The sequence below is a fragment of the Dermacentor andersoni genome, chromosome 3, assembly GCF_023375885.2.
Source record: "Dermacentor andersoni chromosome 3, qqDerAnde1_hic_scaffold, whole genome shotgun sequence".
In the NCBI taxonomy this organism is placed as follows: Eukaryota; Metazoa; Arthropoda; class Arachnida; order Ixodida; family Ixodidae; genus Dermacentor; species Dermacentor andersoni.
This window is the reverse complement of record NC_092816.1, coordinates 42,223,360-42,240,346: the sequence shown is the minus strand read 5'-3', so window position 1 is coordinate 42,240,346 and position 16,987 is coordinate 42,223,360. Positions and strand designations below refer to the sequence as shown.

General features: G+C 46.4%; 1 protein-coding gene across 1 annotated transcript in view; it reads left to right on the top strand.

The window, feature by feature from the left end:
• Positions 1 to 16,987, top strand: part of LOC126516843 (carbonic anhydrase-like) — a 138,909-nt gene that overhangs the window by 90,177 nt on the left and 31,745 nt on the right. The window contains exons 2-5 of the mRNA XM_050166949.3: positions 5,861 to 5,899; positions 12,036 to 12,218; positions 14,099 to 14,250; positions 14,867 to 14,959. Coding sequence (XP_050022906.1) covers positions 5,861 to 5,899; positions 12,036 to 12,218; positions 14,099 to 14,250; positions 14,867 to 14,959 — 467 coding nt within the window. The remainder of the gene's footprint in view (positions 1 to 5,860; positions 5,900 to 12,035; positions 12,219 to 14,098; positions 14,251 to 14,866; positions 14,960 to 16,987) is intronic.

The window sequence follows — 16,987 nt, the reverse complement described above, 5'->3', positions numbered from 1 at the left end:
ATTTTCAATAAGTAAGTGGAACACAATAATCTAGTTCTGCCTAAGTTCCGCAACCTAAAGTGGAACATATCTGTAAGAATGTTCCGCTCACTTACTGTGGCTTATGTGGAACGAGAGCATCTGTGCACTGTCTCTCTCTCTCTCTTTTCCCCTTTCCCAAGTGGAGGTTAGCCAACCGGGCGCTACCGTGGCTAACCTTATACTGCCTTTCCCCCAATCTCTCTCAAATTCGTAATTCCCAGTCGGTAATTTAATGCACATGTGCCGAGAGACTTCTCGAAAACCCCATCTTAACATTCCTAAGCACTCCCAATAACGCCGCATTTCTCGGCCGATCTCCCACGCTGGGTGACGCCGTCACACGCCGAGGAAACAACCATCCGAGCAGCCTTCCGGTGTGTCTATCGTTCTCAGCTGTCAGCGGTACATGCCACCGTAGTTCGATATTCCAGCGTTCACCCACATTACGTGGGGCGAGTATCGCCCACACAGTGAGCGCCGAGGGCGCCTAGTAACAGTAGTCGGGACATACGGGCACGTTGATCCGCGATGAAATGTATAGTGCACGCCGCGCGCTGAGCCGCGTCGTGATCCCTGCCTGTAATTTCTCCGCCTCTAGAGGCATACATCTACTTTTACGAAAAAAAAAAAAAAACGACGACGACGACGACAATACGAACGAAGCGCTAATTTGGTTCCTTCTCGTGTCTTTCTTCTTCCTTCTGGTCTGTTTTCTTTATTTCATGTATTTTTTATTTTTGTTTAATGTTTTTGATCAAAAGGCGAAGGCAGCGCCGGCTATCCGCCGCCCCACTGCCCTTGGCATCGATTATGCATGCGGGGCACGCCATTCACCTATTGGCGCCGTCTGCGCTCGATATCTGTATTGCGGAGATTCCGGTTCGGGGATTTACGCGCACGCGACCGGCCTTTACTTTTATAAGGCGAAGGAAGACCAGGCGACACCGAGAAAAGAAGTAATAGTAAATACGTCCGCCAACCCTTTCCCGAGACCTGACACATATCGTCGGGACGATATACGCACCTATGGTGTCTGTAAACGCGCGCGCATTAGTTTAAGAAAGAAAGAAAGGAAAAAGAAATATTAAGAAAGACATCTGCGCGGCCGTCTTTCCAATACAAGTGCGCGTATGTGTGTGATTGCGTGCTTGCCAACGCACGAGCGCGCACGTGGTCTTTTTTTTTTTTTGCGTATCCGCTAAATATGCAGAAGACGAGGTTACCGGCTAACCTTGAAGATCGACGGGTGAAAGCGTCGCAAAAAAAAATCTTTCTTTAATCCGCCTAACTACGCATCTGGCCATTTTGCGAATGATCACCGAGGATCAGTTATTCCTTCCTTTTTAGGTCGATATACATTCGCGCCGTAAAATATAGCGCATTGTCAAATGCGGGACTGTAGTCCCCCCCCCCCCCCCCTTCCCCCTCTCAATAGCTGGTAAGTGGTTTTGGAGGCTAGGTGGTGGAGGGGGGGGGGGGCGGTAAAGTGCCTGGAGGAAACTGCTTAATGCGTTTTTTTTTATTTCTATTTTTTCCACATGGTAGTAGGTGCTGAGGGGGGTATGGGTGGAGGCTAACGTGTCTAACAGGTAACTGGCTGCTAATATAGGCAAGCTTCTGAAGGAATTATATTCTCTAGATCTAGGTTGTGATTCGATAATATTTAGTACCGATGAAAGACGGAGATGGAACTGCACGCAAAAGTAGGCTACGCATAACTCGAGCGGGGCTTTTATTTCAAAAACTGAAACTGCGGTGCGGGCCGGGCCCGAAACCGAGATGGTTTCAGAGACTATAGGCAGTGAAGAATGACCTCGTCGGGAAGCGTTTATGATTTTCCTTGGATGGGTAATTGATGGCGGCTATAAGAAAGAACCGGGACACAGGTTAGTCTTGGTTTGCTGAGCATCAGAATAATGGGCACCGGTGGTGGCTAACAGCAACCTGCTGCGTCCCTACAATTGATGAAGCAAACGGAGCTATGCGACACGTGAACAATTAGGAAGCGCTGCCTTTGCACGAACCTATGAGCACACCGTTCTTGCTTTCCCCGCCATCAAGATCAGCACACTGTAGAGAGCTGTGTTTAGATTAGAGCAAAATGAACGCAATGACAAAAATGAAGCAATTGACGTAAATAACTTTATGTTATATATTAATCAGAACATAGTGGCGTTCAAAGAAGGAATAGAAGATGTGCAGGTCCAACGCACATCTTGGAATCTATGTGCAAGCGAAGCTTTCGTTAAGTGGTTAATCAAATGCTATAAATTTGCCCGTTTCGTTTCCCGCGTCTTTGGCGTGAGGGAAACTGGCGCGCGAGCATGTGCTGCTGAATAGCTATAGCATGTGCTACTCAGGCTACATATACTTCTCCGGCTGACGTTGCTATTGGCCCTTCGCGGTGCATGAGTTGTACATCGCTACCAAAGTAAACGCTGGCGGCTACGGCGTATACTGCTCGCACGAGCACAAGGTCGCGATTCCCGACCCACCGAAGGGACCACATCCCAGCAGGGAGGGAACTACATGTCGATCGCACGGTGAACACATATTTCAGCGCACGACGGAAACCAATGTGGTCAAAAGCAGATGCGCGGAGCGTTTAACTGCGGTGGGACTCCACAAGGTCTGCGCTGCTTTACATACGACGCCGTAAAAAGCAATTCGAGCGCTTCTTCACTACCTGAAGGCAACAGCCTTGAGTGCCCGACTGTAGGCATCCTACACCTTAGTGCATGTGAAAGTGCGATATAGACTCATGTTTTCTCTCTCTCTGTCTCTACATACGACGCCGAAGTTTATCAATCGGTCAATCAGACACTCAGAACGCCGTCGACTGCTCCGCCTGGGACCCCGCGCAGTGGCTCATTGGCTATGGGCGTTCCTCTACTGAAAGCGAGGCTCCGGTTGGGGGAGGGGGGGCACACTCCGATGAGAGCTTCGGGTAAGAGCGCTTGCTTGTGCACTTACAGCAAAGCTAAAGTTAAAGGACCCCAGGTGGTCAAAATTAGTCCGTAGCCCTTCCCTCCTCCCCCCCCCCCCCCTACTACGGCGTGCCTCGTAATCAGATCGTGGTTCTGGCAAAACCCCCAGAGATGTTTTAATGGCGACGATTATTATTATTTCTATTGGCAGCCCCTTCAAAACGGGGCGGCGACAAACGGTCACCTAGCCTGCTTGAGCTAAGCAGGCATTATGCGCATGCATAGCTGTCTGGAATTTTTGCCCATCTCTATATTGTCCAGTTACCTATAGCCTGTAACAACTCCGGTGATATCAATCTCTTACCTGCTAATAGCATATGCCGGGACAAGCGACACCTAACCAGCGCCGTCACACTTCTGCACGTTCGACATACGTTATACAGCAAAGTACTCTGTATATTCGCGAGAAAACGTGCGATATAGGCTGTATTACACAGCGGTTACACTATAAGGCTTCCACGTGTATGGAGCGTCGATACGTACGGTTACACGGTAAACAATGTTACCGATCTATTGGATTTGATACTTCTTCCGGGATTTCTTAACTTCGCTAAGCGATTCACCCTTGCTTTAACATTACGTTGTGCTGTAGCATAGCGAAGTCAGTCGCAAACGCAACCCTCGCTTGTCCCGAAGTTGAAGAGGACGATCGGTTTTCCTAGGCCCCTGGAGTGCCGCACCAGATGAGTGCCGGATGGCAGCCTTCGTTGAAGCCAGTCGGGGTTCTCGTGCTATTTCCAGGCGCACGGGATGGGCTTTAAACGCTCCAATCGGCCGCTGATCTCTGTGTATGTTCGTGCCACGCCGATGCCGAGGGCGGCGTGCCTTCCAAGTATATAGATGAGCAGTCATTGGGAGCTCAGGCGATGTTTATATGGAAGGCAACAGCTTATTTTGACCCGGCCTCAAAGCGCTGCCGGGTCTGCGGGCTCGTGAAAGCTTCGTCGTGTACCGTCTTGAATATCTCCTGTTCGCGGTTCGAGTCTCTGGTGACTCCTTTACGTTTGCTTATCTTTCGGCAATGCGAGAAACACCCTCGCTCGATCCTGGTCGGAAAGACTGGTTTTGTTGTCGATCTGCACGGCCGGAAACACTGGTTTCGTTGTGTATTTCGGTTCTGCGGAAAATTTGGAACGCTTTGTGTATACAGCCTGGCAAAAATGGTCCTGGCCACAGATATGTATCCTTCTTCCTTCAGTCTCGTGCCCGCGCCTTCTCTCTCTCTCACCTCTCCTTCTTTCTGTTTTCATATTCCTCAGTTGTTTGCCTTAAAATGCCCCGTCTTAGACTGCATGAAGTTGCACGTTCCATATAGGATGAAAATAAACACAATTCTAAACGTATCACCATTAGCTGTATATAGCATTTATATAAATAACTGGTTCACTAAAGCTTCACTACGCAATGTACACTTGTGCATGCATGTTAGGCCTGCATAGTTCTTTTTCTCACATTCCTTGCTTGCCTTAACACCTGGCGGATTTTCAAGACCTTGCGTACACTTGCGACCGCGACTGAAAAGTGTATTCGCCAATAATATGGAGCGGATTTCTTGTATCGTCTTTAGCCTGGCATCCTCTGTCGCTGACCCGTCCGTTTCCTGCTTGCAGGTTGATATACCGCGCTTGTGTTGTGTCCGAAGTGCGTATATATTGTGGAGTGTATACGCGCTTGGAGGTTAGTCGGTGTAGGCGTGGTGGACATTCCTGCCGAGGGGTCAAGACGGACTGGCTGACGCCTGGTGAAGCCACGCCGCGATATACGTCGAATGGGTGCCCCATGCGCCCCTCCCTCTGTGGTTGTCGATCGCTTAAGAATTCAGCACCCAAACGCTGCGATATATCTACGCAACACCGCATTTGACTATCGGGTGGCTGCAAATCGCTCAATGTGAGGCGAACTCAAAAGTGTTGTTGCTCTTGTATAGCCCTAATAAAATTCGGAAACTTGACAGCATATATATGTGGGCTCATTGTCCTCGAATTCTGAGAATTCCTTGTCACCCTTTTTCAATTCCGTAGTCTTTAATTATTATTATTATTATTATTATTATTATTATTATTAGTAGTAGTAGTAGTAGTAGTAGTAGTAGTAGTAGTAGTAGTAGTAGTAGTAGTAGTAGTAGTAGTAGTAGTAGTAGTAGTAGTAGAAGAATAAAGCTAGTAATTGTTTCCTGAAAGGGATACACTACGCCCACTAGCTTGAAGAGAAGAGAAAGAAATGCTTGCAAGCAGCGTGAAACAAGACAAACATTGCCTACTTGGCATGCCGAAAAAAAAAAAAAAATCTCGGTGCCCTTTCACTTTGTGAAGAAGGATGACCACCAAAGCTGTGTATGTGAGCCCCTCAATGGCGAACTGCATCTACGCCACGGGTCGGCCCGGTATTGCACTATACTATCTTCGGGATCGGCCCACGTATGAAAAATTTTTGGTCTACGCGCGGACGCTATCCGCCAGATCCTATAGCGCTAGAAAGCTTCGCTGTAAAAGAGATTTTGTTTCAGCGGTCTAGTGTGGTGGGGACCAAGATTATATGGAATTCGTCAACGCGTATTCATAGCCCTCCGTAGTTTTAAGATGCAAGGCAAATCATAACTATGAAAATTATACAGATCCAACGCACGCTCTCAAATTCTCTCGTGCCATTGCTTTGTGCGAGTGGGCATCTATGATAAGAGTATTTATTGCAGACATCTGGGGCCTTGTTGTTGTTCCCATAGTTTTGCACTGTAGAAATTATTGCTATCGTGAATCGTGAATAGGCGATGAGATAGACTATTTAATGACGCTGCGTTTGGCCAGGTCTCGTGTGTACTGACCTGTATCATTTTCTTTCTCTCTCTTTCACAGGCTCCTGCAATGCGAAATGGAGCTACACAGGCGAATTCGGTGAGTACTGAAACATTATCGCTGGTAGAGCAACCTACAGCTGCAGCTACTAAAGAGGAAGCTTTAGCTCGGGCCCAACTCCGACGCGGCCTATTCAAATACATGTAAAACGCAAAAACGTTTTTTTCTGGGATAAAACCTGCACCAATTTTAATGAAATTTGTTGCATTTGAGAAAGTTAAGTTCTAATGACTATTGGAAGCGGAATTTTTATTTAGAGCTTGAATTTTGTTTAAAAAAATTTCAAATATACCGTTCGAAAACAGAATGGAAGCACGAAGTTTACAAATTGATAGCTCTCCACAAAAAACAGATATCGTGGTTGTGTAAACGGCATCCATTAGATCACTCAAAGCGGACAAATTCTATATGTCATTTTATATCTTACATGAATTTGTTACTTTGGTTACAAAGGTTCTGCAAAAACTGTATTTGCGTATTACTAAATTTCTGTATATTCATGTGTAACATATCAATTTTGTCCGCTTTAGATGTACTATTAGATACAATTCACGGAACTGTATTATCATCTTTTGTTGTTGAGTTACAGAGTTGTAAACTTGATAGTTTTGTTTTTTGAAAATGTTCGATTTTTGCCAATTTTTAATAAAAAATTGACGACCTAACTCAGGAATTCAATACCAACCGTCACTAGATTTGAAGTTTTTCTTTTAAATGCAACAAACCTCGTCAAATTTCGTACAGTGGTTGCCGAGAAAAACGAATTCTCCTTTTACATGTATTTAGATAGGAGCACCCGAGCTAAAGCTTCCTCTTCAGGAGACTTATTTGCGTGTCTCGTGTCTCTGTGGTATGCTATCTAGTGTCTGTTATTTTTTTTTATCACTGTGTACATCACATTTTTCACCATACATCTGGACTAGCATTCCATACAAGTATTTCCGGAGATAGAGATACATTTAGTATTGCAGAAAAGCTTAGAGGCCGGCCTGAATCATAGTTCTGACGTGCTGCTCGTCATTGTAGAAGGGAAACGGGAGTTAAAAGAGGAAGAAAAATCTATCTATCTATCTATCTATCTATCTATCTATCTATCTATCTATCTATCTATCTATCTATCTATCTATCTATCTATCTATCTATCTATCTATCTATCTATCTATCTATCTATCTATCTATCTATCTATCTATCTATCTATCTGAACTTACAGTATCTGCAAGCCATCGCGACTTGATCAGAAAGCGAGAGTTGCGCGCATTGCGAAGTACGCTTAGAGCACGGTGTTAGAAGTGGTTTAGAGCCCGTCTAAACCAATGGCCACTACTTCCTATTATGTATTAAACACGCACCACTATTCGCGTTCCTCGATTGCGCTCCTTTGCGAAGTTCCTTACCAATGACTGAATCCCACGCTCGAAAAAACTGGAGTTGCTAGGGGCCCCGAGTTGTTGAATCGCAACATAAATGAAACAGCTTCGAAATCTGGGCATCCATCTAGAGCGCGGAGTTTCCAGAAGTCAGGAAAGTCCGCAGGCAAGGTTCGTGAAAACAAAAGTAACGCAACCAGGAATTTTAGAAGTTAGCCGACTGCTTCTGTGCTTCGGCGCTTCTATGCTAAAGAGTATACCGGGAACGACGAAACGAGATTAAAGAAAGGAAAATACTAATCGGGGGTGTTTGTTTGTCCCCTCATTCCCTTTTCTTTCTTGCTTATTGTGCTTTCGTGGAATGTTTTTTTTTTTTTTTTCCGTGATTCATTCACTCCAATAACTTAAGCAGGGCGTCCGTTCGGTGCTGGAGGAGCGAACGCTTTAGGGTGGCACGACGTCTTGTACTCGCCTCATTCTTGATCACGCGGTGACTCAACAATAAGCGTACATTGTAGCTTCGTCAGCACGCGAGGCAACTTGAAGCTACGCGTAAGCCGCGCTCTGTATACCTCCAAATAGATTCCGCTGCTGATTCAAAAGAACGCACAGCGCGCGGCCTCGACAAATGTCGCGTTCTCTCTCTCTCTCTCTCTCTCCCGAGTGAGCGATGTCGTGTCGCACCCGACGACGATTCATTCTGGCGCGTTTCGCTTCGGCCAAACAACGGAGAAAGAAGTGTAGAACCGAGCGCGGATTTTGCACGACGCGACCACGCGTGCGCACACATACAGGCGCGCGCGCGCGCGAGCACGCACATCCGCGAGACCGCGGCGACCAAGCTGACCAAATAAATTACGGTCGTCCGCGGGCGCACGCTCGGCGCGCACTGCAAACAGTCCCTATGTCAGCGACCACGTCTCTGCGCGGACAAATGACTGCGCCGCTCGAGTTGGCAGCCGCACTGGCCGCGCCGCAGCCGAGCGTACGTCTCATTCGGCAAGCGAAGGTAAACAGGCTGCGGGTTTGGCTCCGAGATTATCGGAACAGCGCGCACATCGAGTTTATAGCGAGAAAACTCTATGAGCGCGGGGTTCTGCCTCGCACTACTAATCTCTGAGCCTATGCTTTTGTCATTTCGCGCCAGCTTACGCTCATTGTGGTGCTGCCGCTGCTGCTGCTGCAGACCAATAAGTGTTTTTGATGATGATGATGATGATGATGGTGATGATGATGATGATCACGACGACGACGACGACGACGGCGACGTTGTGCATGACGCCGCCTTTATTTGCGTTAGTATAGATTGACGCAGTCAGCCAGTAATTTAATCAAATTATGTGTACGGGAAAGATGTCTACGTCTATGCAGGATTCAGAAAAACGCATGGATAAAAAAGAAGTGGTAAAATTAGGTGAGGAACACCATTTGAGCAATCCAGAGAAAACACGGGGAAGGCGGGAGATGGAAATTCAAGACGATGAGCAAAACGAGAACAAGGTGAAAGCCGGAGCCAACGTTCCGACAAGCGGACTTGTCTATTTCAAGGCTTCGAAAAATACAAGTCCACTTGTCGAAACGTTAGCTTCGGTTTTCACCTTGTTCTCGTTTCGCTCAGCTATTTGAGCAAAGAATACGCGGCTGTTTGTATACGAGCGTACAAAACGGGCAGATGCACCTTGAGATTGTAAACTGAAACATGCATAAATGGGAATATGGTTGGAAGGAGCAAACTAAACTAAATGTAGCTAAGTGTACAGTAGACTAAATGTTTTTAAATGTAGAGCACTCAACATACTCAACATACTGTACACGTAGTAATGAGTTAGGTAAGGAGAAACCGATTTCATATACAGTTAAAAGTCAATCTGAGGAAACCCGATTTTACGAAGTTCCCTATCTAACGAAGAAGTTTACGTTCCTCGGCAGGTACCCATAGGGCTGAGTGTTGTCATCAACCCGAATTTACGAAACTAACTTGGCCGAACTTGATTTAATGAAGTTTTTCCTGAAATAAATGACTAAAGAAAAAGAGGTGATTTCGTTCCAATTTTGACAAAGACGAGTTTTTCTTCGAGCTTGCACTCTAAAGCTATCCCATTAGAACATCTAGGTGCCCTAGTCACGGCCATATATATATATATATATATATATATATATATATATATATATAGCTTTATTTTGGCTAGGCTGCATGGCAGTGGACTTGACACCGCCCTGGTAGGGTCGGCGGTGGTTGCTTTCGTTATTTCAAGGTTTATGCGACAGATGGATGGATTAGCGGCAAATACAATGCCGCGGTAGCTTTTGCGTATCACTACGCTACAATTTTTGATTTCGAAGTAGCGAAAAATGCCTTTCTTGATTTTACGAACTTCCCGATCTAACGAAATAATTCGATCACATTCATCGCTTCGTTAAATCGAGTTTCAACTGTAACTTGAAATAGCATGTGGTGGTGGTGGTAGTAGTAGTAGTAGTAGTAGTAGTAGTAGTAGTAGTAGTAGTAGTAGTAGTAGTAGTAGTAGTAGTAGTAGTAGTGGCAGCAGCAGTAGTAGTAGTAGTAGAAGTAGTAGTAGTAGTAACAGTAGTAGTAGTAGTAGTAGTAGTAGTAGTAGTAGTAGTACTAGTAGTAGTAGTAGTAGTAGTAGTAGTAGTAGTGGCAGCAGCAGCAGCAGCAGCAGCAGCAGCAGTAGTAGTAGTAGTAGTAGTAGAAGTAGTAGTAGTAGTAGTAGTAGTAGTAGTAGTAGTAGTAATTTTTAGGTATAAAATGACTATTTACACAGAATGCCATAGAAAGGGAAATTTCTCATCTGGAAAGCCAATGTATGTTATAGCACGGTTTGTGGGCGGATATATCGAAGCTGATGCTGGGTCTCAGGACTGTTGCCACCTGAACATGGCTTCAGTAGCTGTAGCACGTGCCCTAAACTGAATACCAATAAGTAAATTACACGAAGTACGTTCGTAATATTGTGTTAACCAGCCAACTGAGCCTTACAGTTGGTCAGGCAAGCAATACCCGCCTCTTCAAGTAATCACACTTACGACGTGGAATCGCGCTATCTGGCACAGGCGATGTCTCTTAAAGGGCCTTTCACCAGGCCACATACCAAATTTCGGTTATACGCTGGAAGTTGTTACGTGTTCTCTAGGGAGCGTTCCTCCACAAAAATTTTTCAAATCGGTTCATTAATAGCCGGGATAGAAATAGTTTAGTGCCGCAAACCCATGATTTCAGCAGGCGGGCTCCACTGCATGGCGAGACTCCCTCTCCACTCACCTCGTGTAGCCTCCGCGAGCGAAATTTCTTCCCTGCTCAAAAATAACGTACAGCGCGAAGGACAAGGACTGCGAGAGACGACATACACAGCGCTGACTTCCAACAATATTTTATTGCGTTGCCACATCGTGTGTATACAAGAGGGGGCATGCGCAGAAAATGAAAGGCGGTCACGAGGGGTGTTCTAACGGCTAGTCACTGTACTAAGAGAATGGTCACTTGAAAAAAAACGAACATTACGATTTCTATCTGTTTAGATACGTGTCTTCACTAGGGGTCAGCGCGATAGAGGGGGCACTAACGCACATACTACCAAGTTTTCTGATGAAATCAGCTTCCACAATTTCCCGGGTGAGCTGTGAGCTGTGTCTCGCTAAAGCTTCAGTATCATCAAAGAGGAGCACGCCGCCGCAGTCCCGGCAATGGATGCCCAAGTGGCCTTGTACAGTGCTGAGGACGTTGCTACAGTGCTCTCTTAGACGATCGTTTAAGCACCTGCCTGTCTGCCCAACATATTTACTGCCGCAAGACAGGGGAATCTGGTAGACTACATTCGTTGCGCACGTCACAAAACGTTTTCTGTGCCCGACAGAGCAACAACTCTGATGTGATTCGGGCGCGTTAACACGCTTACAGAGCCTTGCCAACTTTTCCGGGGCTGACAAAAGGACTGTGATTCCTCCACGCTGCCCAATCTTCTTTAACCTATGGAAGACATCATGCACATAAGGTGGCACTGCAAACCTGCGCCAGCTGGTTCCTTGACTGAGCGGGCTCGTCACGTTTTGTGCGCCTCAGAAGCTGTTCCGCTATGGCTGAAATTAAGGCCAAAGGGTAGCCAGCCCACGAAAGGCGATCAACCTGTGCAGCAAGACTATGTTGCATCTCGTGTGGGCAAGATTTATTGAGGCTGTTAACGAGACATAACTTTATAATACCTCGTTTAACGAGCTTTGAGTGTGCGGAGTTAAAGGGCAAGAGGGGCTTCTTACTTCTCGGCTCGAAGCACCAGCACACATGCTTGTTAGCAAGGCACAAGTCCTGAAAGAATAATCTGCCACTTGAAAGTTACCTATAGCGTCCTTCTTGAGTGTCGACCTTTAAGAGGAAGCTATTCATGGCCTCCTTCGATATCCGTATCCAACCGGATTCCGATAGGGACGGAACGCAAAAACGCTGCAATCCAAAATTTTGGCAGTCTGGCAGAAAAGGAAAGAAAAAAATTGTAGGCCTAAATCAAGACTCTTTTCCAAACATTCCGTATATTCGCGCTGTTTCTGTTAAATCCAATAAGCCTTGTCAAAATTGCTTCAGCGGATGCAGAGAAAGACGACTCGTTAGTTTATGCGCAGGAAGATCCCGACGCGAAGCTTTCGCTAAAGCGTAAGAACAGTTAGACGTGATACCCACCTTACCTTCCTTCAGTGCTGGCGCAACCACGCAGCAGGCTGGCCCTCGTGTAACAAAAATGCAGTCGCCGTATATAGTGAGACGTATTTAGGGGGACTGTCGTTTTCGTTGCAGCACCCTACAACTGGGTGAACGTGGACACGAGCCCCAACGTGAACCAATGCGGCGACAAGTTGCAGTCGCCAGTGGACCTCGACGACCGCTACGCCGAGTACGACCCAGGACTGACGGACATCACCTTCAGCGGCTATGACCAGGAACTGTACAACCCGTACATCGTCAACAATGGACACACAGGTATGCGCGTGTCCTATAGCGACAGTCATCCATGCTGCTGCTTTATTTACACGATGCGTATATATACAGCAGCACAGAACCCCAAGAGGCTGTTGCCACTTCGTCGTCTTTACCGTCGACGACTTTGTCCTCTTCTCCAGCGTAACAATATTTTGTTCCAAAAAAGGAAGTCACAGGAAGATGGGGAAGCTCGAAGTGATCAACAATCGGCGAACAAGGAAGCTTTCGGTCTTACGCCAACATTTCGACAAAGGGACTTGCCCCGGCAAGTCCTCTTGTCCAATCGTTGGCTCCACAGTCAGGGGGCTTTCCTTGTTCGCTCGTTGTTCGTGATACTCAGTTGCGTTTCAATAGACAATCGATTGAAGGCAACAAAGCATCATCAGAAAGGCAACATATTTTGTATAACAGCTTTTGTAACAATTTGTCGTGTGCTTACAAACCGTTTCAAAAAGTGCTCCGTGGCCTCGATCTCGGCCAGGGTTGTACTTTCAGCCATCCCTTTAACTTGTCGACGCGCCCATATAAACGGTCGTGCGCAATTCACTTCCAGTTATCGTGTACAATTTGCATGCATATGCGGTCGTTGTTTTTGGCACGTTTTCTTAAAGTTCAGTCCTACTTTAAATTGCGGTAGTTGTTTTTCTTTGGCACGTTCTCTTACACTCCGACCGATCAGTCCTACTTTAAATTCTGAGGCGCTATTCGTGTAGTGGAAGATTTCTCGGGCGGGAACCTCCACGAGTCTATAGTAAACGGAATTTGAAGACGTCGCCACCCGGAAAGAAAATAGAGCGGAAAATTTTCCAGTTCCTGAATTCGGATCGCTGTTGTTCTAGATTGCACTCTTGAAGCATGCTCCTTACTCACTACGCAGTGGCATAGCTAGGCGGTGGCACACTGGCAACCTGCCTCCCCCCGCAGCACGTGTTCGTCGGCGGCCCGCCCAACCCCCTCTCCCCCCTCCCCGTTCCCGGTCAAGAACGTGACCACCCCCGTCCCAATCATCTCTGGCTACGCCACTGCCGCTATAGGAGAGGCCCTAGTTTAGTACTCCTGGTTTATATCCGCAAAGCTTTTCGTTCGTAAGTGCTCTTTGCCATTGACCTTCTGCCTGCGGTAATAAAGTGTAGCACTAGGACTGTCTGGAATTTGCTCTTACTAACAATTCTACAGTAAGAACGTTTCCTTGAATATGCCGGCCCCGGTCTTCTTTAGCGTGCACCTACATCTCTATACGCTACAACTTTTTTTTTTAAATTGCGCCCTTATGTAGGTCACTGCAGTCAGGAATCGAGCCCACAACCTGGTTCTAAGCTTCTGGACGTGATAGGCACTGAATTACTGCGGCGCCTTTTTAAAGCGATTCCTCAACATGTCGACTAGGGCTTTTTTTCTTCATTTTTTCCCTTTTTTTTAAACATTCGCACTTGCTTAACGGGTCTGGAAAAGAGAGATAGTGGACGAGGGAAAGGCAAGGAGGTTAACCAAGTACTGGATCAGTTGGCTTCCCGACACAGGAGGAAAAGGGGAAGAAAAAGGAACAGATAAGAAACAATATGAAGAGGCTGTCAGTGTGAACACAGCCGCGTAGAAATGTTCGCTAACAGTCGCAAGCGTTCGTACACTCCAGTCGCCTTCAAGGCGCGCAATAGGACTTTTATGGCCCTGTGCGTGCAAGACTGCTTAGGCTAAGGTTCCAAAATATTTTCCTCCGAGAAAAGCGCATCATCCAAGAGATAGCCATGTTTGAAGCCAGTTGCGAACGGGGGCGATTTCTGTAAGTGTATTAGGCGATCGGCTTGAATTTTTCTAACAATTCTCTTGTTCTCCACTGCTCCCCCCCCCCGCACTCTGTCCCTTATCACGTGACCTGCCAGTGCAAGTCTCGGCGACGGAGGACTCGAACCGGTACATCGAAGGCGCTCGCCTGCCCGGCCGCTTCCAGTTTGCCCAGTTCCATCTTCACTGGGGCGCAAACTCGAGCAGAGGGTCGGAGCACACGATCCGCGGATTCCAGTACCCGCTTGAGGTAGGTGTCTGCGCCAAGCGCCATCCACTCAATTCCTTTGCACATTCAGAAAAAGAAAGAAAGAAAGACAGTAAGAAAGGAAGAAAGAAAGAAAGAAAGAAAGAAATAAATAAAGAAAGAAAGAAAGAAAGAAAGAAAGAAAGAAAGAAAGAAAGAAAGAAACAAAGAGGAGGTCCACGACGGAACCTTACGTGGGAGCTCTGTATGTAGAAATACACGGGAACGTACAAATCGTCTTGTTCGGTGTTCCCTGAATCGATTTTGATTAATTTTGCTGCGCATAAACAAGAAAGGTCAAATTTACGTAGTGTTTGGGAGCAAGTTATGCATTAGCGTTCTGACTTTTTTTTCCCCCCTTGTCTGCAAAATGTTGCTGAATATCAGGAAACTTCGCAAAGATGAAACGTCAAGTTCAGGGCTTCGTAAGTGCACTATGAAAACAGATGTCAGGATGTGGATAGATTTCAGAAACAGATATCAAGAAAGCGGACCAAATTAGCTTGTTACACTCTTATACACCACAGGTTCATTCACACCACGATGAAGGCACAGCCCTGTCGGCGACGAATTCGTGCTATAGATGTTTCACTGTCTCACCGGTCTCCTTTTGTTGCAGCTTCATTTCGTGCATTTCAACGTCAAATACGGCTCCGCCGCCGAATCCATGAAGTACGAGGACGGACTCGCTGTCATAGCCGTCTACTTTGAGGTAAGGGAAATGTCGAATGTTTAGTATATACCTTATTGCTCGCGACAACGCGCTTCCGATGGCATGGTGTCGGCACGACAACTGTTCGCTGTATAATGTATAGGTGCTTATGGACAAAGCTTTCTCCATATTTGTCTCATCTTTTCTTTTTTTTTTTTACGCGACAGTGCTTCAATATAAATGATTGAAATTGTGGTATCTGAAATGCTATTGGTGCACAGGAAGCGACAACACGGTAGTGGAAATATACAAACGAACATTTATTGCTCCCTCTATACAATAAGCCAGCCAGTCGATATAAGTACAAAGAATAGTTCTTCGATGGAACTGGCTGATGAATCGAAGAACGTTCGACTCACCACGCAAAGATATCTATGCCATACACACCGAGGCTTACAGATACACTAAATAGAAACATTGCATCGCTTTAGATTGATATTCTTCAAGAACTCCACTTTCGCTGATTTCGCGTTAGTAGGTCGACTATTAAAAGACAGAATGACGGTAAAGGTTTCATTTTTGGAATTTGGCGCCGACATCCTAGAGTCGTTACGTCGATGTGACGTCGCCCATTGCAAAGCAGTTTTTCCATTTCGGCCGTTGCGGTTCGTCAATATTTCTTGAAACTTCCTAAGCTCAGTCTTCGGCTCTTCTAGAGTGCAATGTAGTCCATTAAAAGTTAACTGGGCTCGAGCAGACGTACGATGCCTAAACCCCATGACGTCATGGTGCGCTGTAGCGGGAAGTTCAAGACGGCGTCGCGACCCGGCTTTCATTTTTTCTTGCGCTCTTCTCCAAGAGCGAAGAAGCCACTCTTCTCGCGGTAAGAGTGGCTTTCTTTGCTGTTGTGGGAGGATAAGTTACTAACAGAGCTAAAATAATGTCGGTCCACGCTCCGAAGCCGAACGGGAATCCTTCTGCTGTTTAGTCCTGCAATGCGCACCGCTGTCCCAAAGCCCCCGAAAAGAGGAAACAAGTTCCTCTAGCGCGAGCCCAAGTTACCTAAACCGTCAGGTGGCGCTAGCATCGAAACAGTTATTATAAACGATGCGCAATAGGAACGAGGACACGAACAAAGAACGACAAGGACGCATCGGAAGGCTCGCGCCACATCTCGTCGTAGCCGCGTAACTGTATCACGGGCTCCCGCCGCCGCGAGTGTGTCATGCGGGAAAGCCAGACGCTAGAGTACTGCTGGGAAAGCAAACGTCAGGAGACGCGAGAGAGTCGAGCATATCACCACAAAATGTGTCACAGCCGTTCAGTGCCACCGACAGAATTGGCGCGAACGTTTCGAATGCCATTGTAAAGGCATACCGCGGTCCGCACTCGTGTATTAGCTTGTTTTCTAGCAGATGTGACGCAACGATTTATTTATCTCGACTCTTTTCCATTAATGTTATTATCATCTCCTGTGCGATTTTCAGATCACTTACGACTCTGAGGTCGGTCACTTCTATGAGTCATAAGAGCCGCTAGGGCTAAACGTTTGTTCACAGAGTGCTTGTATATAGCGCTCGGGCGCGACCCTATAATGATTAAACGTTCAGCTATCTATCACAAAGATAATTATGAAGTATCATCATTTCACTATTAGACAGAGACATCCTAATTGAGATTCACTCGGTTGTATTCTAGTCCTACTTATGAGTTTCTGTAACAATTACAGCTCTCTGTTCGGCTACCTTTAAAACCTATCGAGCCCACTCACCACTTATCCTGCATTAGTTGCCTTTTTTTTTTTCTTAAACTGGTATGAAGAAGAGGTCGGCACCTCGCACCGGGCACCACGTGAGTATAACATGGAGTTAGAAGATTGGGCAGAAAACATAGCAGGATGAACTATAGCAGGAAATCATATATGTACGACAAGCGGTACCTTCCCGGTAGATATATTGGCTAGCTCTGATCGTTAATGCTATGAGGCATGTGACGTTGCACAGCCTCTAAGATCGCTTCGCGTTTCAAACCACGTTAAAGCACTAACGAGGACACATATCATGCACTGGTATCAGCATCGGCCCATCA